At 38.3% G+C, this 26,198-nt stretch overlaps 1 protein-coding gene and 1 pseudogene across 1 annotated transcript; one reads left to right on the forward strand and one right to left on the reverse strand.

The window, feature by feature from the left end:
• Window positions 1-1,356: 1,356 nt before the first annotated feature.
• On the reverse strand, window positions 1,357-3,062 carry LOC123596386 (high mobility group nucleosome-binding domain-containing protein 4-like). The gene is made up of 2 exons (XM_045474927.1): window positions 2,893-3,062; window positions 1,357-2,617 (listed from the first exon to the last, which is right to left on the reverse strand). Exons 1-2 carry the CDS (start codon window positions 3,060-3,062, stop codon window positions 2,320-2,322), a joined length of 468 nt encoding a protein of 155 aa, XP_045330883.1. The 3' UTR covers window positions 1,357-2,319.
• A 16,127-nt stretch (window positions 3,063-19,189) lies between these two features.
• On the forward strand, window positions 19,190-19,939 carry LOC123591503 (annotated as a pseudogene).
• Window positions 19,940-26,198: the final 6,259 nt, after the last annotated feature.

The raw sequence follows: 26,198 nt of genomic DNA on the forward strand, positions 1-26,198 counted from the left end.
TGGCAATGCAGGATACAAAATTTATATACATCTTGACCAAAACTATGTAAAAGGCAAAAGACAGTAAAAAAAAAAAAGACATCAAATACAAAAAAACTTACCAACTTAAAATTTCCCAGGTTATTTGGTGAGCCCATCTATATCAGACTTAGGAAATCAACATAGTTGTACTAAAGTGGCACTACTTTTTTTTTCTGTGTTTGTCAAGTTTCCTATGACATTAAGTATAAAATGAATAATTTAAAAATAGGTATAAAAATAACATGTTGGTGGGGCACCTGTCTGACTCAGTCAGTAGAGTATACAACATTTAATCTCAGGGTCATGAGTTCAAGCCCCACATTGGGAATGGAGCCTATTTTTAAAAAATTAAAAAATAGTAACATTGGTGATGGTTGCACAACTATGAATTTACTAAAAAAAATTGATTGTATATCTTAAACGGGGAATTTTATAGTATGAGAGTTGTATCTGAAAAAGCTGCTGTTAAAAAATTAAAAATATAATTTCTAAAGTGAATGTTATTTTTTTAAAGGTTTTATTTTTAAGTGATCTCTATACCAAACATGGGGCTTGAATTCTCAATCCCAAGATCTAGAGTCACATGCTCTACTGATTGAGCCAGTCAGGTGCCCCTAAAGTGAACATTATTTATGAAATATCCCAGTGTTTGCTTTTTTGGAAGTTTTTAATTTGCCAATCCTGTAGTCTTATAGTTTTTGTTTTCTTTTCTTTTTTTGAGAAAATTATAAAACTTTATTGAGAGGTATTTGAAAAGGCAAAATAAATAGAGCTATATCATGTCCATGAATTAGAAGACTCAACCTTGTAATTACTCTATAAATTCAATACAAATCCAATAAAAATTCCAACATTTTTGTTTTGTTTTAGAACTTGTCAATCTAATTCTAAAAGTTGTACATTAGAGCAAATGGCTAAGAATAGCTAAGGTATTCCTAAGTAAGAAAAATTTGATGATTTTTTTGGAACTGGAGGTAGGATTTGCCCTGAGATATCAAGGTCATTTTCTAGGGGTGCCTGGGTGGCTCAGTCGGTTAGGTGTCTGACCCCAGCTCAGGTCATGATCTCACAGTTCATGAGTTCAAGCCCTTGGAATTCTCTCTCTGTTCCTCTCTCTCTGCCCCTCCCTCACTTGCACTTTCTCTCTCTCAAAATAAACAAATAAACTTAAAAAAAAATAGAGACCATTTTCTAAAGTTATACAGGATGGTATAGTATTGTCCCAAGGTTAGACAAATTGGCCAGTGAGTCAGAATAGAAACCATCAACAGATAGACACACACACACACACACACACAGACTTCATTTATGAAAGATCTGGTGTTAGAGATAAGTGGGGAAATAATTAACTACCCAGCAAATGGTGCTGGGATAACCACCACTTATCCATATGGGGAAAGTATTATATTAAACTTCTATCTCATATTTTTCACAAACATCAGGGAAGACTAAAGACAAATGTGAAAAGCAAAACTATAAAATGTTTACAATTCAGTAAAGAATATCTCAATGACTTTGGGTAGGAAATGAACTCCCTACCACCAACCTAATTTATATTCAGCTTTATAAGATACTTTTCAAAACCTGTTACTTCCAGAAGGACATGGTTGACAAGCCATAACATCTGACACCTTTCAAACTCTGCTCCCCCAAAAGTCAACAGTCTTCTGTTGCTGTTTTGAACAGGCACAGTTCTCAGAAGTGGTGGATATTTCCCATGAGGCATGTAATAAGATCTTTTCACAGGTCAACTCTGACATGAAGGAAACGTACTAAAAACTCCAAGATTATCAATGGGATGATCTGCAAACTACAAACAGGAATCTTGGGTCTTTTGGGCAACACCATCTTGATGTTATCACCCAAAAGCCTGAGTACCTGACACAGGATTTTAGGGATTCCAAAGCCATATCATAACTACTTCAGGAAGTCAAGCATATGTGCTGATGGCATCAGGAAAGAAGACATGAAGTTTTGCTTCCCTATGTTGTAAGGCTTCTAAGCCAAAGACATGTGTGAATGTCAGAAAATCTCCCCCTGGGAACCAAGAATAATCTTAAAAAAAAAAAAAAAAGCAAGGATAGAAGATCGCCCATTTCAATCTGGCTTCTGAGACATTGTATTAATGGTATTTACACTTTTCACAAAAGACAACAACAATGTGTCTTGTATGCTACCAACATCAGTTTGAAAGAAAAAACCAAATTCTACGTTTTCATAAAACCTGACTGAAGAAAAATAGTATTTGAAACAGTAGCACAGAGCACTAGAAGCACAGAGCTATCAAAAACGTACACTTCACTTGGTATTCCCAGTGTGTTCTGCTTTCTGTGACTGGACTGTGGAAGCATCTAGGTTCTTTGCAGCATTGCTCCCATCCTTGCCACCATCTGCTTTCCCCTTTCTCCCTTTGGGCAACTTCTCTCCTTTCTTTACAGCAGACTTTTTACGCCTGGGTTCTGGTTTTGGAGGAGCAGGGTTAGCAGACAACTGTGCCGATCTACTCTGTGGCTCATCCTTCACCTTCACCTTGTCACCTTTAGGATCTCCTTTTGCCTTTCTCTTGGTCCTGGTGGCAGCAGTAGTTGGCAGGTGGCTTTGTCAGTCCAGGGAGAGGGGTGGTGGTTGTCTTCCTCATGCTGCTCCTAGAAAGATTTCTTTAAGAGGGGTGCCTGGGTGGCTCAGTCGGCTGAGAGTCCAACGCTTGATCTCAGCTCAGGTCTTGATTTCAGGGTTGTGAGTTCAAGTTCAAGTGTGCTGGGCTTCACACTGGGTGTGAAACCTACTTAAAAAAAAAAAAGGACTTAAAAAAAAAAAAGGAAACTTATCAGGAGACCACTGGCTGACTCTCCAGAGACCCAAGTACCACACCCTCTGAGAGGTGTGGGCTCCCAGCTGCTTTCCACCTCACAGGTGCCTTCAGCTGGGGCAGGGCTGGCATGGGCTATAGTCTTATAATTAAATATCATTCTCTCTTTGATCCTCCCAGCTCTCTCCCCACTGCTACCAACACAGCTGTCCTTTCTCATGTAGAACTTCATTCTCTTTAATACATCTGTGATACTGAGATGTATAATAAGAAATATATATATTTCATCTTCATCTGGGTTGCTGGTACAGATCTCCCAAAACATTTGGAATTTCCTAGGTGATGAGATTAGTAAAGGTGTGTCTCGTTTTGTTTATAGTGACATTTGGAAGCACCTAAGGATAGGGGCTGATTTCCAGAAAAACCAACCATGTAATTATAAAGTTGGAGTTTTCCATCCCATCCCCCTGACCTTCCTGTAGGGAGATGGGCTGGAGGTTGAGTTCAATCACCAATGGTCTTCCAGGTTTGTGAAGACATGGAGATGTGGGGAGATAGGTATGTTTGGAGAGAGCATGGAAGTTTTACACCCTTTCCCCATACCCTGCCTATGCATCTCCTCCATCTGGCTGTTCTGAGTTATATCCTTTTATAATAAATCAGTAATCTAAATGTAAGTAAAGTTAACTTATTAACTTAGTAAAGCAAGTAAAATGTTTTCTGGAGTTCTGTGAGCCACTCTAGCAAATTTAATTGAACCCAAGGAGGGGGCTTTTGGGAGCTCAGAGCCATAGTCAGCCAGAAACAGGTGACAACCTGGACTTGGCAATTAGCATTTGAAGGGGGGCGGCAGTCTTGAAGGACTGGGCACTTCACCTGTAAGATCTGAATCTATCTATGGGTAGACAGTGTCGGAATTGTGTTCAACTGTAGGACATCCAACTGGTGTCTGAGAATTGCTTCTTGGTATGCGGATGATCCCCACAGATATTGCAATGGGTTCCAGGATCATTTAACATCACTTTCTCCCAGTGTGTAAACACTTCCTGATCTCATTTCCTTTTCCTCTCAGCTGCAGCTTGTAATTGCTCATCTGAGCAACAAACTTCCTCACCAAACTCTATACTTCCTTGTAGGCTTACCCTGTCTGACCCTGCCCAGAAAACCCTAAGCCTAGTTCAGTACTCTATCTACCTTCTGTGGTTGTACGCATCCCAGTTTTTTCACTCCTCCCTGTATTGACCTTATTCAGTCCCTCCTTCACTGGTTCTGGGTTTGATCATGTGACTTGCTTTGGTCAAGGGACATTAGCAACTATGACTCAAGTAATGACTGAAAAAAATGCTGGCACATACAGATCTTGCCGTCTGCTCTTTAGAACAATGAGTTCACTTAGAAGCCTGAGCTAGCTGGCTGGGGAATGAGAGATCTTTTAAAGTAGAAATAAACAGAGCTGAGGTCTCTCCAGAACAACAAGTCTGCCAACTATCAGGTATTTGAATAAGGCAGTTCTAGACCATTTCATCCAACTGAGCTGGCCTAGAACAGAACCACCTGCTGACATTTAGAATCACAAGATATAGGGGCTCCTGGGTAACTCAGTCAGTTAAGCATCTGACTCTTGGTTTTATAACTCAGGCCACGATCTCATGGTTCATGGATTCAAGCCCTGCGTCAGGCTCACACTGACAGTTCAGAGCCTGCTTGGGATGCTCTCTCTCTGCCCCTCTCCCACTCATGCTCTCTCCAAATAAATTTAAAAACTTTAGAATCATGAGAAATAATACATATTTGTTGTTTTAAGTCATGGAGTGTTGGGAGAATTTGTTTTGCACCAAAAACTGACATGCATTTTCACTAACCTTACATTTACCCTTACCTTCATAGCATGATTAGAAATTATCTAATAGAGATTATCTAATATCTAACAGTTCTAGCCTGCACATTTCAGGCTGGAACTATCAGAAATTAATGGTATCACATCTCACTTGGGTTCTTGGTGTCTCTGTCAGTCGTTTTACCTGTCAGCTACCTTTCCCCTGCCTTTCAGTACCTGATCATTCCCTTCCCTCACCACGCTCCTCCCATCCCCAGTTCAGTCCTATCCTCTATCATTTAAGAAAATGACTTTGTTGCCTGCTTGAGATAATTTGGGGCTTGCAGGCTACAGTGAGGACTCTGGATGTTTTTCTGAATAGGCTAAGAATCCACTGGAGGTTTTGGAGCAGTGGAGGGACACTCTAGCTGTTGTGTGGACAATACAATGTAGAAGAGCAAGAATAGATAAAAAGAGATGGTGGTGGCTTGGTTTAGGGAGATTGAGAAGGAAGTGCAGAGTGTGGAGAGTGGTGGAAACAGGGCCCCATTTATGGAGATTAACATGTAAATAACATCCTCTGGAGTAGTGAAATGCAGTTGTCCTGGGCAAAGGGATACAACTGAAAATTCTGTTTATATTTTGAAGATAAGAACCAACAGAATTTGCTCATCAATTGTTGTGTGGGAAGAAAAAGAGGAATCAAGGATAATCACATTGTGTAATAATAATTTTATTAAATTGGTGCTTAACTATCCTACCCCCTCTGAGCAGAAGGCAGACTCTGTCCTAAGTATCTTTCTTTGTATACTAGTCTTGAGTGAATAAATGAATGACTCAACTAATGGATAAATCCTGGTTAATATTTTTAGGTTAGAGAAGATTACCTATTTTCTTTGAAAAGATCGCTTTCTTCTTGCTTTTCTATTTACAAAGTGAAAATAGTGTATAATAATGAAGTCTCATTGTATTGTAGATGGGATTATTGAAATGTACTCTACACTAGTGCTTCCCCAGATGCAGTCATCAGAATGATTACCAGTCAACAAATATTATCAGTTGGCAATGAGATAAGGAGTTTTGACAGAATGAAATCAACTGTGTCACTAAACACACTATTCAGCTGGCTTTTCCTTCCATAGTGAAACTTTGTCTCTTAAGGAAGTAGTATGCTGATTTGCATTCTGACGTAAGCTCCGTACCTTGTTGCCAACTGGCACCTTTTGTTACATTACAACCAAGGATCCACTGGATTTTCTGAATCTTATCAAATATTTTATTGGACAGGCCAAACATATTAAAGGCTGGTAAACTTCTTTTATGTATGTATGTATGTATGTGTGTATGTTTATTTTTGAGAGAGAGAAACACAGAGTCCAAAGAATCCAAAGCAGGTTCCAGGCTCTGAGCTGTCAGCACAGATCCTGAAGCAGGGCTTGAACCCATAGACCATGAGGTCATGACCTGAGCCAAAGTCGGACGCTTAACCGACTGAGCCATCCAGGTGCCCCCCCTGGCAAATTTCTTAATAGTCCCCAAACAATCTGCAGAGTTATATAAAGGGGATGATGTATTTAAAAATGAGAAAATTATTTTTGAAAGGACTTTAAAGATTTTTTAAAAATTATTTTTAAGTAATGTCTACACCCAAAGTGGGGCTCAAACTCAAAACCCCAAGATCAAGAGTCATGCTCTGCTGACTGAGCCAGCCAGGTGCCCCAGGACTTTAAGGCATCTAAAGGCAGCAAGGTGTAGTGGAAAGAACATGGATTTTTTACTCAGACCTGGCTTCAAATCACTGCTGTGTCAGCCAGCATGTGCCTTTATACTGTCTTTGTTTTGTCACAACTAAGTGGAAAGAATACCTACCTCCCTGGGTTATAGCAAAGTTGAAGTGACACAATATGTATTAGAAGCCTAGCACAGGGCTTAGCATGTGGGAGACATTCAGTAACTATTAACTCTCCTTTTCTCTTTTTCTTCAATATAAATATTAGCTGCCCAGTCACACACTCTTGCAATACCTCTCTATCTGTAATCTTGTTAAATTTCAAGTGTGTTCTTGTTGGGGTCATATGCCCTGCTCACATGGTTTATATGGTTTGTTGTGGATGGCAGATACAAAGAAGGAACTTGTTCCAGGAAGCAGAGCAAGAGAGGTGAGTAGGAAAGCTGAGATTACACCTGTACACAGTGATATTAATGTCATTATAAAAATACCGTGTTACAAACTAGATTCCCTATTACCATTGTTAGTACTAAGAAGAGCACACATCCAGAAGACCCCCACTTCTTTTTTTGATACCCACACAATTATTGTTGCTATTTTGAGTGGGAATTGAAACCACTGTAAGAATACAAGTGGTAGAGCTTTCCTTCTGGTCAACAACATTTCACAAAGTGAAAATCGAGAGCTGGTATCTATTATTGTCACTATTTGGTATCCTACAGACCTGGGTTCATTTTCACCTTATCATGTAGTAGTTTGACTTCAGAAAAGTTTTTAATCTTTCTGAATTTGTGTCCTTATTCTATTAGTTGGAAGTTCAATTCAATGCCACCATGTTGCACAACTCTAGAGAGCTCCACTCACATAGATCGCACAGGGAGTTAAGCAACTCTGGTTCAGAAACCATAACAAAGACTTAAATAATAGTGGCATAAACAAGGTAGAAATTAATTTTTTAAGTCTATTTCTTTATTTTGAGAGTGAGAGAGCGAGCATGTGAGCAGGGTTGGGGCTGAGAGAGAGGCAGAGAGAGAGAGAATTTCAAGCAGGCTCCACGCTGTCAGTGCAGAGCCTGATGCAAGGCTAGAACTCATGTACCTGGGAGATCATGAGCTGAGCCGAAACGAAGAGCTGGGTGCTTAACCGACTGAGCCACCCAGGCACCACTAGTAGAAATGATTTCTTACTTATGAGAATGTCTCAGTGTATACAGTCCAGGGCTGATGCATAGGCTCCACAGTGTTGGGGACTTAGATTTCAATGCTCTCTCATCAGTCTTATGGCTATACCAGCCATAATGTGCTACTCTCGTTCATGTGGTCCCAGTCAAAAAATCAACATTTACTCAAGTAAGGAGAGAGAAAAACAAGGAGGAGGACACATTTGTTACCTTGCAGAATACCATCCACAAGCTCCACACCTCCATTCTGCTCATATCACTTTGTTGTTCATAGCTGCAAGAGAGGCTAGGAACTATAAATATTAGCTGTACAGCCATGTGCCCACCAAAAATTTTATTACTTTTCAAGAAGGGAAGAATGGATATTTAGGAACTACTAGTTTCTGTCTTACTTATAAGGGTTTTGTGAAAATTAAATACATACCTCAAGAAAGTCAATACTCAAGAAAAATTTTTCCTTTTTTTCTCATTGCCCTCACCTTCTTTCCCAAAAAGGGAATTTATTTCCAACAGCCATTCATTAGCAATACATTTACAACATATCAATAAGAATTGTATCGGAGTTCCTGACTGTCTCGGTCAATAGAGCTTGCAAGATCAAGATCTTGGGGTCTTGAGTCCAAGCCCCACAGTGGGCGTACAGCCTACTTAAAAAAAAAATTGCATAGGGGCACCTGGGTGGCTCAGTTGGTTAAGCAGCTGACTCTAGATTTCAGCTCAGGTCATGATCTTGCAGTTGGAGAGTTCCAGCCCCACATCAGGCTTTGTGCTGACAGTGTGGCACCTACTTGGGATTCTATCTCTCCTCTCCCTGCCCCTCCCCTGCTTACTTTCTCTCTCAAAAATAAATAAATAAACTAAATAAATAAATATCTTAAAAATTGTACAGACTTCATTTTTTTTCTTAACTGGCTAAACACAAAATTCAGCTCTCTATTAAATTGTGGAACACTGTGGGCTACCTGGCTGGCTCAGTTACAAAAACATGCAACTCTTGATCTCAGGGTCATGAGTTTGAGGCCCACATTGGGTGTTGAGAGTACTAAAAATAAATAAATACACCTAAAAAAATAAAGTAATAATAAAATGTGCAACACTGTAATGAATGCGTGAAAGGAGCTGCAGAAATAAAAGACGTTGGAAAAGGGAAGCACCAGAAAGAATCTTGAATGTGCTGATTTTGATTAGAAGCTTGGTTCATAAGAAATGAGTAGAGTACTGAAAATGTTGATAAGCAAATTCATGTGAGCAGCTCAGGGGACCCCAACATAGGATACAAATTACTATTGAGAATCACTTTGATCTTTCACTTAGGGGATAAAGCAGTGGTCTGGGGAAGAAAGGATCTTTTTTTTTTTTTTTTTTAAATGTTTATTTATTTTTGAGACAGGGAGAGACAGAGCATGAACAGGGGAGGGTCAGAGAGAGGGAAACACAGAATCTGAAACAGGCTCCAGGCTCTGAGCTGTCAGCACAGAGCCCGACGTGGGGCTCGAACCCATGGACCGCGAGATCATGACCTGAGCTGAAGTCGGCCGCTCAACCAACTGAGCCACCCAGGCGCCCTGAAGAAAGGATCTTGATTCCAGAAAGAATTGAGTCTGGGCCTGGGTGGAAATATTTTGACTAACCGGAGATAATAGAGACGTCAAGGGTCAGAAATAGAGTAGGGTACTTTTGACAAAATAGGGAGTAAACAAAGGATGATTTTAAAGAAAATGCACTTGTTTACTCATTTATGTGTCTGTTCACTCATTAGTGGTGGGCACAGTGAAATCGGGGGGAGAAACCTAGGATCTTCCCTCAAAAATTTTAGTATGCTATAGAGAGTGAATAATGTAAGTCTTGTGTGCTTGAACGTTACCTAATCTATATATGCATTCCACACAATGACACTTTCAAATGGTACACTAAAACAGCAATGTGTATATTACCATAAAACCCATATAGTCAAATCAAATTACAAAGACTTCAAAAACATTGTGCATGTTGTTTAAACTTTTAGTCAGAATAAATATTCACATACACACTTCCTACCTTCTACTCCAAAAATCAGTGTTGCACATAGCACAGAATCTCTTCTTAAATAGTATGGAGATCCTCTTAAATAGGATATTTGCAGTCGTATTTATTGCAACAAAATTTTTACTTATAAATCAGATATTTATTTATTCAGTAGTATTACGTAGATACATAGTGACCTCTATATCCTCTCATTAGGTTATTTTGAGGCCTTCTCAAAAGTTGTGATATTATGATATTTGCAATTAACTGACATGGCTTCAATCTCAACTTCCCCACGATCTAGTCATGTAATCACAGACAAGGCGCTTAATCCCTCTGAGCTGTAAGTCCCTGTAAAATGGAGATAGTAATACCTGCCCTGTCCACCACACAGGATTATTGCCATGCTGTCAGTAAAAGTAAAAAAAAGTACAGAGAACAGTGATTTGTTTTAATTGCTGTAATTCCAGGCCTTGAGCATATACCAGTATCCAGGGTGGTATTTAAATTGCTACCTAATTTTTCTGAGCACTTTGAAAGATGAGCTCAGACTAGATTTCTCTTTTTCTGTGGTAAACTACCAAACAACCTCATGTTTTCTATTCCTATTCCTATTTCTGCATTTTTCCTTCTTAACAGTTGCTGAAATGAGAAGTGGTTTAAATAATTTAAGTCCCTGGTAATTACATACTGAAAATACTGAGAAAACAGTAGATGCTTTCATTATATTAGAACGATGGGAAAGAATATTAACATTAAGAAAGTCCTGATCTAGTAGTAGAGTTACTTACATTACCTTGCTAATCTCTTTTAGCCCTTACAGCACTGTAGGGTAAGATTGTTGGAGAAAATAAGACTCAGTGGTTTAGTGACCTGCCCCAAATCACAGCTGTGAGTGTGGAGCTGGGATTCAAACCCAAGTTTGAGCACAGCAATTAACTTTTTTCCTCTAACAAATTCCCAAGTGGTGTTGATTCTGCTGGTCTGGAGTCCATGTTTTAAGAACCACTAGGCCAGACTCTGACATATTTATCACCTATTATCTCTCATGCTAAATTCAGCATTGTGTTGGAAACCCAGGATATACTGGCTAGGAAATAACTCAGGTTACCCCTCTTGAAACACACAGTAAAAAATAAATTAGAGGAACAAAACCACACAAGGCATAGAAAACAAAATTAAAATGGCAAGTGTAAATCAAATCTAATAACATTACATGTGAATGGAACATTGTCAGACTGGATTTTGAAAAAATCCAACTATATACTGTCAACAGGAGACACATTTTAGATTCCAATATACAAATAGAAAGTAAAAGAATGGAAAGGGTATATCATGCAAACAACAAAATAAAGTTGGAGTGATCAGACAAAATAGACTTAAAGCCTATTAACAGAGAATCTTTTTAGAGATTAAGAGGGACATTTCATAATGATAAATGGGTTAATCTGTCAAGAAACTATAACAACTATAGGCATATATACATTTGACAACAGATCATCAAAATACATTAAGCAAAAACTGACAGAAATGAAGGGAGAAATAGTGTACAATAATGGTGGGAGACGTCAATACTCCGCTTTCAGAAATGGATAGAACAATTGGATAGGCCAGCAAGAAAACAGAAGACTTGAACAATGCTATAAACAAACTAGGTCTAATGGACTTCTATAGAGCCCTCCACCCAACAATAGCAGAATACACAATCTTTTCAAGTACACATGGGAAATTCTCCAGGACAGACCATATGCTAAGCCATAAAAACAAACAAATACATATAAGAGGATAGAAATAATACAAAGTTTGTTTTCCAGTAGGAATGGAATGAAATTGGAAATCCATTAACAGAAAGAATTTGGGGAAACTTGCAAGTATGTTGAAGTTAAACAATGCACTCCTAAATACTGAAAGGGTCAAAGGAGAAAGCAAAAGGGAAATTAGAAAATACTTGAATGAAAATGAAAGCACAAATGAAACTTATGGGGTGCAGCTAAAGCAGTGCTTAGAAGATAATTTACAGCTGAAAATGCCAATGTTAAAAAAGAAGAAAGATCTTTAACCAGTAACTTGACCTTCCACGTTGAGACACAAGTAAAAGAAGAGCATACTAAATTGTAAGCAAGCAGATGGAAGGAAATAAAGATTAAAGAGGAAATTAATGGAATAGAGAATAGGAAAATGATAAAAATAAAAACAAAACAAAAACTGGTCCTTTGACAAGACCAAAAAATTGACAAGCCTTTAGCTAGATTGACCAAGGTAAAAATAGAAAGACTTAAATTCCTGGAATCAGAAATGAATAGGGAACATTATTGTTGACCTTACAGATATAAAAAGGATTATGGAGGAGTACTATGAACAATTGTATGCCAATAAGTTAGATAATTTAGATGGAGAAATTTCTATAAAGAAACAAAATACCAAAAGCTGATTTAAGAAACACAGTCTTAATAGGCACGTAAAAATGTTAGTAATAAAAAGATCTACCCATGAAGAAAAGTTCAGATGACTTAACTAGCAAATTCTACCAAACATTTCAAGAATTAATTACCAATTCTTCACAAACGCTTACAAAAAAATGGATGAGGGAACATTTCCTAACTCATTCTATTAAGCTATTAGTACCTTGATAACAAAACTAGACAAAAATGTCACACACAAAAAAGCCAAAACTCATTATGTCTTATGAATTTGAACAAATAAAACCTCAACAAAATACTAGCAAATCAGATTCAATAACATATGCAAAGAATTATACACCATGAACAAATGGGATATATTTCAGGAAAGTGAGATTGATTTAATATCCAAAAATCAATAAATGTTATACACCATATCCACACAATTAAAAGGGAAAAAAACCCCACATGGTAATTTAATGGATGCAAAAAAAAAATTGACAAAATCCAATACCCTTTCATAATAAAAACAGTTAACAGACTAGGAATAGAAAGAAACTTCCTCAACTTGATAAAAAGCATCTATGGGGGCACCTGGTTGACTCAGTCAGAAGAGCATACGACTCTTGATCTTAGGATCATGAGTTTGAGCCCCACGTTGGGTGCAGAGATTACTAAAAAAAAAAAAAAAAAAAAAAATCAACGAATTAATTTTTTAAAAAGATGCTTTAAAAAAAAGCAACTATGAAACCCCACAGCAAACAAGACAAGCATGACTACTTTTGCTACTTCCATTCAACATTATATTGAATGTTCTAGCAGGAAATTAGGCAAGGAAAAGAAATAAAAGGCATCCAGATTGGAAGGGAAGAAGTAAAACTGTATTCACAGATGATATAATCTTGTATATAGATAATAAAAAATCCACCAAAAAAACTGTTTGACCTCATAAACTAGTACAGTAAGGCTGAAGGATACAAGAGCAATATATAAAAATCAATTGTATTTTTAGACACTAGCAAAGAATACTCAGAAAATGAAATTAAGAAAATTCTATTTTAAAGGGCACAGGGCTGACTCAGTTGGTAGAGAGTGCAACTCTTGATCTCAGGGCTGTGGTTCAAGCCCTGTGTTGGGTGTAGAGCCCACTTAAAGCAAATTCTATTTACAATAACATCAAAAAGAATAAAATAGTTGGCAATAAATTTAATGAGGGGTACCTGGCTGGCTCAGTCAGTGGAGCATGTGACTCTGATGTCGGGGTTATGAGTTCAAGTCCCACATTGGGTGTACTTAAAATTACTTAAAAATAAAATCTTAAAAGAGGAATAAATTTAATAAAAGAAGTACAAAATAAATACATAAACAAAAGTAAACCCATCTGTCTATAGACAACTGATTTTTGACAAGAATGCCAAGGCCATTCAATGGAGAAAGAAGAATCTTTTCAATAAATGATGTTGGACAACTGGATAGTTACGTGTGAAAGAATGAAGTTGGAGCCTATCTCAGACTGTATATAAAAATTAATTCAAAATGGACCAACAACCTGAATTCAACAGCTAAAATGATGAAACATTTTTAAAAAAAATGGGGGGGGCACCTGTGTGGCTGAGTCTGTTGAGCTTCTGACTTCGGCTCAGGTCATGATCTCGCAGGTGGTGAGTTCGAGCTCCACTTTGGACTCTCTGCTGACAGCTCAGAGCCTGGAGCCTGCTTCAGATTCTGTGTCTCTCTCTCTGCCCCACCCCCTCTTGCACTCTGTTTCTCTCTCTCTCAAAAATAAATATTAAAAAAATGGAGATAAGTCTTATTGACATCCAATTTGTCAATTGGTTCTTAGATATGACACCAGAAGCACAAACAAAAAAAGAAAAAAATAGATAAATTGGGCTTCATCACAATTAAAAACCTTTCTGCTTTAAATGACACCATTAAGTAAAAAGATAATCCACAGAATGGAAGAAAATATTTATGACTCATATATCGAACATAGGATTTGTATATAGAATACATAAAGAATGCTAACAAGTCAATACTAAAAGACAAATAACCCAATTAGAAATAGGCCAAAGATCTGAGTAGACATTTCTCAAAAAAAATGCCAAAAAACAAAAAACAAATGACCAAAAAATACATGTAAAACTCAATGACATCAGTAATCATTAGGGAAATGTAAATCAAAATCTCTCACCCACTATTATGGCTATAACAAAAAAGTCAGGGAATCACAAATGTTGATGAAGGTGTTAAGAAATCAGAACATTTAGGGGCGCCTGGGTGGCTCAGTCAGTTAGCGTCCGACTTCGGCTCAAGTCATGATCTCACGGTTCATGACTTTGAGCCCCCTGTCGGGCTCTGTGCTGACAGCTCAGAGCCTGGAGCCTGCTTTGGATTATGTGTCTCCCTCTGTCTCTGCCCCTCCCCCCCTTGTGCTCTTTCTCTTTCTGTCAAAAATAAGTAAATGTAAAAAAAAAAAAAAATTAAAAAAAAAGAAATCAGGACATTTAAACACTGTTAATGGGAATGTAAAATGGTGTAGTGACTTTGCAAAACAAATTGGCAGTTTTCCAAAATGTTAGATATAGAATTTCCATATGACCTGGCAATTCCACTCCTGGATATATAATCTAAAGAATTTAAAACAGGTGTTCAAACAAGATCTTGCTCACAAGTACTCATAGCTATTCCCCACTATTCACAGTAGCCAAAAGGAGAAAATAACCTGAATAGTCTATCAACAGATAAGTGTATAAACAAAAGTTGGTATATCCATACAGTGGAATATTTTTCAGCTATAAAAAAGAATTGTACATGCTACGACATAGATGAACCTTGTGAACATTGTTCTAAGTGAAGGAATCCAGACACAAAAGGCTACATACTACAGGATTCCATTTATTGAAATAAGCAGCACTTTCAAATCCTTAAGGACAGAAAACAGATTAGTGGTTCCCCAGGGCAGGAAGAATAGGGGTGGGAAGGGGAAATGGGGACTGTTTACCCCAATAATAATAACAAGAAGACAAAACTTTTATGTACTACCATCCACTTAAAGAAAAATGTCAAATACGAAGAAGCAGACTGACTTCAACAATAAAAACGCGTTTTTTAATTTTTTTAATTTTTAAATTATTTATTTATTTATTTTTAAATAAAAGCAATGGGTCACTGGGGTAGCTCAGTCCATTAAGCGTTCAACTTCAGCTCAGGTCATGATCTCATGGTTCATGGGTTTGAGCCCCGCATCAGGCTCTGTGCTGACAGTTCAAAGCCTGGAGCCTGCTTCGGATTCTGTGTCTCCTTCTCTCTTTGCCCCTCCCCTGCTCATGCTCTGTCTCTCACTTTCACAAAAATAAGTAAATGTTAAAAAAAACCAAAAAACCACAAAAGCAAGTTAGAGCCTTTTACTTCATCTGGTACACCAAATAACAAAATATACAGTTCAGAGTTCCTTTGGCCAGTTGTTAGAAGTCAAGAAAATTTATTGAGCATCAAAGTGGCACAATTAGAATTGTGCTTTAGGAAATCCATCTGGCATTACAAGTTTTATTGGTGGGAGATAGACTGGAGGCACAGACTCCTTGTAATAGAGACTCTTGAGGCCTTAAGTTGGGTGTGGTAGGAACAGAAAGAAACATATGGATGCCTATATTTGCCCTTTGTCTTTTTTTATATCCACTACACTTACAATCAAATTTCTGTTGTAGCAGGAGTTAGCAGACCAAAAGGCACACAGCAGTGTCCTTCTGGATACAGGCATATCTAGAGATTCCCCAAGGAGAACATCAGACCAGGAAATAGGCAGTCTGAAATGATTTTATTGTTAAGCAAGGAGTTGACAATGTTTGCTTTCTTAGTCTGTCTGCAACAGACCTAAGATAAGCAACAGCTATTATTTACTGATCATTTGCTGAGCGAATTATACGTATATTAGGACTAGCTCACTTAATTCTTTTTTTTAATTAAATTTTTAAAAATGTTTATTTATTTTTGAGAGAGAGAGAAAGAGAGAGAGACAGAGCGTGAGAGGGGGAGGGGCAGAGAGAGAGGGAGACACAGAATCTGAAGCAGGCACCAGGCTCTGAGCTATCAGCACAGAGCCCGAATCAGGACTTGAACTCACAGACCAGGAGATCATGACCTGAGCCGAAGCTGGATGCTTAACCAACTGAACCACCCAGGTGCCTCTTAATTGTTTTTTAACAATCCCGGAAATCGAGTACTACTTAGTCCATCTTATGGATGAGTAAACTAGGGTTCAGAGAGAATAAGAAGCTTGTCCTTTAAGGTAAGAATTGGACTTCATACTTAACTCTAAAGTCTGTGTCTTAAGAAGGAAAAAGGTGGGGGTGCCTGGGTGGCTCAGTCAGTTAAGCATCTGACTGTTGATTTCAGCTCAGGTCATGATCTCACGGTTCATAGGATTGGGCCCTGCTTCAGGCTCTGCACTGACAACAGAGAGCCTACTTGGTATTCTCTGTCTCCTTCTCTCTGCTCCTCCCCTGTGCTCTCTCTCTCTCTCTCAAAACAAATAAACATTAAAAAAAAAAAAAAAAAGGAAAAGGGGGGAAAAAGCTAAAATTGAGAAGCATCGTGTTTTTGCTGCTCTAATTATGCCTCTTCTGTCTGAATTTATCATATTTCAGAAGGGCCAGGGTGGGGCCCCTGGGTGGCTCAGTTGGTTAAGCATCTGACTTTGACTCAGGTCATGATCTTGAGGTTTGTGAGTTCGAGCCCCATGACGGGTTCTGTGCTGACAGCTCAGAGCATGGAGCCTGCTTTGGATTCTGTGTCTCCCTTTCTCTCTGCCCTTCCCTGCTCATGCTCTCTCTCTCTCAAAAATAATAAACACTAAAAAAAAAAAAAAAAAAAAAAAAGAAGGGCTAGGTTAAATTCATTTGCTTTCTGGAAAATGAAACATTTATTTTAAGCAGTTCTTTGGGTACTCACAAAAAGAGTTTATATATATCTCTTCTAAGAATGTAAAGATGTTGCCTTATAGTCTGAGAAGGATAAAGCCACAGAGCAAGTTCATACTCCTGAGGTTGGGGGTGAAAGCCTCAACCAAAAATTTGGACTTTCACTGAGCTGAGTGTCAGAGGAGGTGGGAAATGAACAGGAAACCAGAAACTACAAGGTCTGGAAGGGGAACTGGAGGTCTTGACTGGGAGTCACTCTGTTGTTTCCTTGAGAATTCATTTCAAGGCCCTCCCAGAAGGAAATGAAAAGATGACCTCTGTAAAACCTGAAGATAAATGAGCATTATCTTACTAGATGATTGTCTAGGCTCATGTTACTCTTTGTGTTCATTTCCCTCTGTTGTCTCTCAGCCTTTGGTAAAATCTTATTTAAATGTTTCAACCTGATACAGCTAGGCCACAGGAAGTTCAGGAAAGAGTTCTATCTTAGACAAGAGGCTAAAAGGGAGTAGGTCTTCTTGAGGCCAGCTTGGTGGTGGCAGCATTATGAGCTCCCAAAGGGAAGGTGAAACTCGGACATCAAAGTTGGGGGTTAAGCAGCCCAGCCACTTCTCACCATTGTCTATGGAATAGTCTCCTTCCCTCCGCTGTCTGTTAAGGAGGAGCAGAGGCATCATTTGTGTTAAGGAGTCAGAACATTCTTTATCCATTTACCTTACAACAATGTTTTTCAAACTGCAGGTCAGACCCCGTTAGTAGGTCATAAAATCAACTTATTGGGTGTCAATCGGCACTTTTTTTTTTTTAATTTGAGAGAGAGAGACAGAGAGCAAGCGAGGGAGAGGGGCAGAGGGAGAGAGACTCTTAAGCAGGCTCCATGTTCATCACAGAGCCAGACTCACAGCTTGATCTCACAACTCTGGGATCATGAGCCGAGTCAAAATCAAGAGTCAGATGTTCAACCCATTGAGCCACTCAGGTGCCCCAATCAGCACTTTATTTTTAAATGAAACGGAATAAGAACTATGAGGTACTTAGAAAGTTTAACTGTTGTTCCTGAGTTTTTGTTTCAGTTTTAAAAAATTGTGTGTCTGTGTGTCTGTGTGTGTCTATGCGTGTCTGTGTAAATGTATATCTTACTGTGGGTTATGATCGGAAAAGTTTGAAAACCACTTCAACAAGTGTATGTCTAATGAAATCAATTATTTGAGGCAAAAAATGGGGTCCTTACATTTCATTGTATTTTTCTTTCACTTTAGAATTTTCCCTTTAACATGTGTGAAAAATAACCTCTCTTCAAAAAATTCTTTTCAGTGCTTTCATTCAAGAATTATACACTGTTTAATAGTACATAGCTCTGTCACACCTTTGTTCGGCAGGAATGAAGGTACAAACTAGTTTAGGTGCCTGGAAATCATGATCTTTGGTGGGAATTGAGCTTCTTTAATCTCTTTACTCCTTTTTTAATGTTTTTATTTATTTTATTTATTTATTTTAATGTTTAATTAATTAATTTATTTTTAATGTTATTTATTATATATATATTTTTTGTTTTATTTATTTATTTATTTAATTTGTTTTATTTTTTTATTTTTGAGAAAGGGGAGGGCAGAGAGAGAGGGGGACAGAGGATCGGAAGCAGACTCTGTGCTGACAGCAGCAAACCTGATACGGGGCTGGAACTCATGAACTGTGAGATCACAACCTGGGCAGAAGTCAGATGTTCAACCGACTGAGCCATCCAGGCACCCACCTCTTTTCTTCTTTCATCGAGTGAAAGGTTTAGGCCTTCTCCTGTCACACAGTTTGACACAATTCACCCAGGCCTGCTGATGGACAGAAACAGTGTGACTCTTCACCTAAAAGCCTGCCATTTATAATCTCAGAGATAATTAACTACTCATCACCCCTCACTGCTTAGTTCTTGTAGTCTTTACAGTGATGCTAGATAAGCTCAAGTGACACTGTATAATTTTATTATCTGCCTTTGTAGAATTAAGACAAGGTCACAATGCCCCTCACCCACCCCCTGCTGTCTTGAGGTCAATAGTATGAAATTATAGCATTAATTCTGAACCTCAATCATCCTGAATTAAATGTGACTAAACCTGCTTAATACGTGTATGCCATAGTTAATATGAATTCATTTATCTTCTAGACAGTTTTCATCATTTTATCTGTTGGTTTACAAGCCAACTAATCAGATGTCCATTTCCTTACAGGTTATCAAAGAAAAATAGTAGTACCTCAGTTGTGGCTTCACGGTTTGAGGAAAGAAAAAGAACTCTTTGCCAAAACAGATGAGCATTTAATAATTATAACTTATAGTAACTTATGGACAGTTTAAGGAGAAACTAAGGAAATCCCAATAAAAGCAGTATCTTAAATCTTACTGAGTATAAGTAATTACTCTGAAATTTAATCCACCCCAGATGGCTAGTCTAAACCAGTCATAGTTATTCTATTGCCTTGCCAGTAATTGGTTCCAAATTTTCATGTGACCAATTGTACCAAGATTCATAGAAATACTTCCTCACTCCTGCTCTTTCCCTGCTGCTGGGTTGTGTGGGGAGGGGGGGAGGTGCTCCAGTGTAGTCAAGATTTGGCTTCACCCATAAGTCAACACCAGCCATGGCTGAGGAAGGCTTTGCTGTTGGAGGTGTAATGAAGGTTAATACTGCTTTACAAGAGGTGCTAAAGACGGCCTTCATCCACGATGCCCTAGCACGTGGAATTCGCAAATCTGCCAAAGCCTTAGACAAGTGCCAAGCCCATCTTTGTGTGCTTGCATCCAACTGTGGTGGCCCTATGTATGTCAAGTTGGTGGAGGCCCCGTTGTACTGAACACCAGATCAACCAAATTAAGGTTGATGACAACAAGAAACTAGGAAAGCTAGGTAGGCTTCTGTAACACTGACAGAGAGGGAAAACCCCATTAAGTGGTTGGTTGCAGTTATATGGTGGTTAAGGACTATGGCAAAGAGTCTCAGGCCAAGGATGCCATCAAGGAATACTTCAAATGCAAGAAATGAACAAATAAAAAAGTTGATTCTTTTTCCAAATAAATAAATAAATAAATAAATAAATAAATAAATAAATAAATAAAAATACTTCCTCACTCCTGAGAGTGGTATTCTTTCTCTGGATGTTGGCATACCTGGGTTATGATGCCAAGAATTTCTGATACCATCTTTTTATTGCCTGAGGATGAAGCTGTTACCTAAAGGATGAAGCTCTTGACAAAGAGCTACAAAGTAAACAGATAGCAAAGAGATGAAAAAACACTGGATCCTTAATGACATTGTTAGGGAACTGCATCTATCAACCCTGCCCTACCTCTGAACTCCCTTGTTACATGACATAATAGGTTTCCTTATTGTTTGGGTATTATTCACAGTATGAGTGGGTTTTATTCATTATTAATAGCCAAAACGTTCTAACTGTTCTACTAAATGTTAGCACCACTTGGCAACACTGCGTTTCCCCAGATGCTGGTAAAATGATTTTTTCAATTTATCCTGTATTTTCCAGTGTAGTTAGAGAACACGCTGGAGAATATTCATGGCTCCAAAATTTTTTAAACTCTCCCAGATACCTAGTCCTCAATGGCCTGTCAGGATTTGTTTCTGTCAAAAGCTGCTATTCTCTTCCTTTCATCCAGGTACTCCACTGACCTCCACTGCACACTCACTCAGGTCAGGTTTGAGAATCCTTAACAGGAAACGCATAGGGGCACCTGGGTGGCTCAGTTGGGTTAGGCGTTTGACTTCAGCTCAGGTCATGATCTCACCATTCGTGAGTTAGAGCCCCACTCTGGGCTCTGTGCTGACAGCTTGAAGCCTGGAGCCTGCTTTGAATTCTGTGTCTCCCTCTCTCTCTGCCCCTCCCCAGCTCACACTCAGTCTCTCCCTTTCAAAAATAAATAAATATTAAAAAAAAACAAAACAGGAAGCACATGAAGTTCTTTCCTTAATAGGAAGCGTATAAAGCATATAAAATGTGTTAAGATCCTGCTTTGTGCTGTTGCCTGTAACTGTTACCTGAACTCTGCTTAAGTCCTGAACTCTTTTGACTAGACTGCTTGGAATACATTTCTGCCTTCATTTGGCCCTTCTCCCTCGTGTTAACTGATGCAAGTTAAAGAGACTTCCTCCAAACTCACCTGTAAGAGACCCCTTGTTACTTAAGCTTCGTCTGCCTACCTGAATTCCTATTCTGTTCCTTCTCTGACTTTTGGTGTCCTTGTGTTTATTTAGAGAAAGGTAAAATTTATATATAAGAAGAAAATGAATAGTCCAAAGTATATTGAAGAAGTATTTTAACAGGAGTGACCACAACAGTGATTCATAGTTTCTTTATGCCATTTTCTTTTTTGAGGGAAGGAGAATTTATAAGCTGTTAACTTTGTATGCTCCACATGAACTGTTGTAAAAGTTGCAGATGCATATTGAATTTAGTGGTTTCCTTTTTTTTTTTTTTTTTTAACTACCAAAGATTCCAAAGAGAGAAGAGAAATTAGCCAGAAAGGGTTACTTCCAGAGCAACTTTTATTAAAATATCATTAGCAACAGTTCAGTATATAAAGTTAATGACTTCTTTAATATATCCTCTTGTCATTTATAGACACCAGTCCGTTAACCTGAGTGAGTAATCACCTCTGTTTTCCCTTCAGTTCAGCTTAGTTTTAGGGATAAGCACAGACTTTTCTCTGGCTTGTGTTTATAAAATGATTTCTTGCAATCTGCTTTATGTGCATTTACACATATGAAAAGAGATCTAAATATATTACAGAGCCTTTACTTTTATATATTAACTATGTGAAATTTACTTTCCTAGCCATCAAAATATTTCTTGTTTTAATTATCAGTTAGGTTCTTGTGTTCTTCTTGTAATACACTCTTGAATTACTTTCCTACCTGCTATAAAATTCTTTGAAACTATTCATTATGTGTTAGGAAAACATTTTGGAGATCCAGATCTCCAAAGGCTTTTTTATAAAAAGCAATTTATCATCAACATTAAAAAGTTTTTTTTCTAAGGATAGTATTAAGAAAGTAAAAAAAACAACTCAAAGAATGGGAGAAAATATTTTTAGCTCATATATTTGATAAGAGACTTGTATGCAGAATATATAAAGAACCCGTATACTCAGTAATAAAAAGGCAAATAACCCAATTAAAAATAGTCAACAATGTTTTAGCAGACTCTATTCTTTCTTTTTGTTTTATTAATGTTTATTTATTTTTGAAAGAGAGAGGGAGAGAGCGTGGGAGAGGGGGGCAGAGAGAGAGGGAGACATGGAACTCGAAGCAGGCTCCAGGCTCTGAGCTGTCAGCGCAAAGGCTGACTCAGGGCTCGAACTCATGAATGGTGAGATCATGACTAGAACTGAAGTTGGACACTTAACCGACTGAGTCACCCAGGTGCCCCTAGGAGGTAATTTTTTTAAAAAAATGCATTAGAGACAAAAGAAATAAAATGTCTGATATAATTCTTGCCCTTAGATTCAAGGGACAGAGTGCAAAACCAATTGCTTTGTGAAACAAATGGAATCTTTTTGGTTTTGTGGTGGTTTTTTTTTTAGTGGGTTTTTTTTTTTTTTTTGGTGTTTATTTAATTTTTGAGTGAGAGAGCCTGCACACAAGCAGGGGAGGGGCAGAGAAAGAAGGGGACAGAGGACCTGAGGACAGCCCCATGCAGGACTTGAACCCACAAACGGCGAGATTGTGACCTGAGACAAAGTTGGATGTTCAGCTGTCTGAGCCACCCAGGTTCTCCTCTTATTGTGTTTTTTTTTTTTTTTTTTAATTTTTTTAACGTTTTATTTTTGAGACAGGGAGAGACAGAGCATGAACAGGGGAGGGTCAGAGAGAGGGAGACACAGAATCTGAAACAGGCTCCAGGCTCTGAGCTGTCAGCACAGAGCCCGACGCGGGGCTCGAACCCACGGACCGCGAGATCATGACTTGAGCCGAAGTCGGCCGCTTAACTGACTGAGCCACCCAGGCGCCCCACCTCTTATTGTGTTTTAATTGACTAGAAGCTCAACATGAACCATTGTCATAAAACCATTATTCAATCTTAGGCTGCATTTATAGAAAGGTGATATTCACAACTGATGTAGGCAGTTAGTCCCCAATGCCTCCTGTCCTCTGATGTTCAATGTCTATGTGTAATCCTGTAAACTAGACCTGCTGACTCAATTGTAACAAACAGAATATGGCAGAAGTGATGGGATACTCCTTCTGAAATTATATTCTAAAGAGACTGGTCTGCATGCTCTGTCGCTCTCCCTCCTTCCCTCCTTTCTTCCTTCCCTCCTGGGGATCACTTGCTCTAGAGTGAGCAAGCTGTCTGATGCATCATGATGTGAGCAGTCTTATGGAGAGACTCATGTGGTGTGATGAGGAATTGAGGCCCTCAATTCAATGGCCCATGAGAAAGTTCAGCCTTCTAAAAACCACATGAGTGAGTTTAAAAGAGATCTTTCAGCCCCACTTGAGTCTTGAGATGACTACAGCCCTAGTTGATGACCTAACTGCAACCTGATGAGAAACTTTGAATCAGAATCACTCAGCCAAACCCTTTCCAAATTCTTGACCCGCAGAATTATGAGTTAATAAATGTTTATTGCTGTTTTAAAGTTGTCCAATTTGGGGGTAATTTGTTACACAGGAAAAATTAATGGAAGGAAAATGGAGGACTAGAACATGGAACTCAGTACCCAGAGCACATCTAGAACATTTACTTTCTTCAGTTCTGAGTACTGTCTTTAAGCATGTTGACAATCTGGAATGTATTGGGGACATGTAATAAGGGCTGTGAAGGAGCTAGAAACCATGTCACAAAAGGGATCCTTGAGTGAACTCAGGACTTTAGGATAGGAAAAAAATAAATGTAGGGGAGGAATGTGATAGCTACTTTCAAGCATCATAAAATTCTATGAAAGAGTTGCTAGAATGATGGAACTTAAGAGCTATATGAGGTATCCAATGCTGCAGCCCCTCATTTTATAAATCAAAAAGGTGAGACTCAAAGTGGTTATGATTCTGACAATGTCACATGGCTAGTTACTGGTTAACTTGATAATATAACTCTGGATGCCTGAATGAAAAGCACTTGTGCCTTTTGTAGTTTCAGGAATTTATGGATAAAACCTATAGGGAAGCCAACTTTAATTACTTGTGAAGAAAACCTTTCTAGCACCTGGAGCTCTTTTAAGAATGCAAAGACAGGTGGGGCGCCTAGGTAGCTCAGTCAGTTAAATGTCCGACTCTTGATTTCAGCTCAGGTCATGATCTCATGGTTGGTGAGATTGAGCCCCAAGTTGGGTTCTGCACTGACAATGCAGAACCTGCCTGGGACTCTTTCTCTCACTCTGCCTCTCCCCTTCACGCACTCACACGTGTGTGCACACTTGTTCTCTCTTAAAATAAATAAATAAATATTTTAAAAAAGAATGCAGTGACAGCTATGTGATGCAGTGGGCTCCCTTATATTGACAGTGTTTAAAACAAATGACCTGGATATCTGCTTAATTAGATATTAAGTTGAATCAGATTACTTCCAAGCTCGAAACCAAGTCTAATATGGTTTCCATATTAATTTTAAGGTTTAAAAGAATATAAACAGACCAATGTTTACCGTGACAGTAAAAACAGAATTTTAGGATCTTGAAAACAAAACTCCCTTTATAGAAATAAGCAGTACATGTCCATTAAAGAACACCAGAATAGGGGTGCCTCCATGGCTCAATCGGTTAAGTGTCCGACTTTGGCTCAGGTCATGATCTCAAAGTTTCTGAGTTTGAACCCTGCATCAAACTCTGTGCTGACAGCACAGAGCCTGCTTCATATCTTCTGTCTTCCTCTTTCTCTGCCTCTCCCCTGCTCATGCACGCTCTCTCTCTCTCTCAAAAATAAACATTAAAAAAAAAAACCAGCACCTAAATAATGAAAAGTACAGCATAGCAAATATAGTCAATCGCCAATAATAATATAACTTTGTATAGTGACAGATGGTAACTAAACTTATTGTGGTGTGCATTTCATAATAATATATAGTTCTCAAATCACTATGTTGTATACCTGAAACTAATATGATATTGTATGTCAACTGTATTTCAATTAGGAAAAAAAAAAAAAAAAGAATACCAGAATAAAATGCAGGCACAGAAACTATTGCCAAATTAAGAGTAAAGAATGAAAACAAAGAACGTTGCCTTTCAAGAAACACAAAGAGAAGAAAAAAAAGCATACATTTTTAGATGTGGATTATTTGTAGAAATGGAAAGGGACACTACAGTGAGATATACCCTATGAACTAGAGTGTAGAACATATTCTTATCCTATTTACATCATAACGAACAGGTTTAGGAGTTACTAGTGTTGGACAGTGGGTAATCAGCGTGGAACTTCTATGTATAACTCTGGGTAATCAGCGTGGAACTTCTATGTATAACTCCCTCTAAAGATAATTAAAAATCAGGAGATGGGTAGGCTAAGAGATAATTCCTACAATTAATGTGCTGTATAGACAGCACCAGTGCATATCACCAGCACTTTTAACACCCACAATAAGACAACAAGGAGTTAAGCAGCTCAACTAGAGCAAAGATTGTAAGTTACACTTAACAATTATGTAAGAAGTGCTTTTTAAAACAACAATCATGAGTGTTTTTTCATTTATCAGATCCTTGGAAATAAAAAAATAATTACAGTCTGATTCAAGTTGCTTTTTAGTTATAAATATCTCTCACCCATAAAATGCTTTGATAAATAGTGATACATTATTTAGAGATATATTCAGAACATTTATCAACCCAGAGGCTCATATTCATGACAGAATGTGGTCTTCTCCATCTCAGTAATGGCAACTGAATTCTGGTAGTTTGCTTTAGAATTATCCTCAAGTTCCCTCTTGCTGTCATATTCCTCATCTAAAACTTATCAGCTCTATCTTCAAAATATATTCAGGGGGCACCTGGGTGGCTCAGTCAGTTGGCCATCTGACCCTTGATTTCGTTTCAGGTCATGATCCCAGGGTCATGGGATCAAGTCCGGTGTCAGGCTATGTGCTGAGAATGGAGCCTGCTTGAGAGTCAATCTCTCTCTCTCTCTCTCTCTCTCTCTCTCTCTCTCCCCCCCGCCCCTCTCCCCTGCTTGTGCTCCCTCTCTCTCTAAAAGAAAAAATAAACAAGTAAATAAAACAAACCAAAATCCAAAACAGGGACATCAAAATATCATTGTATTTCAACAAATAGTCTCAAAGTCAAAGGTAAACATTTACTTAAGATTGCCACAATTGATTTTAAAAGTA

This window comes from Leopardus geoffroyi, chromosome B1, assembly GCF_018350155.1.
Source record: "Leopardus geoffroyi isolate Oge1 chromosome B1, O.geoffroyi_Oge1_pat1.0, whole genome shotgun sequence".
NCBI classification, from domain to species: domain Eukaryota; kingdom Metazoa; phylum Chordata; class Mammalia; order Carnivora; family Felidae; genus Leopardus; species Leopardus geoffroyi.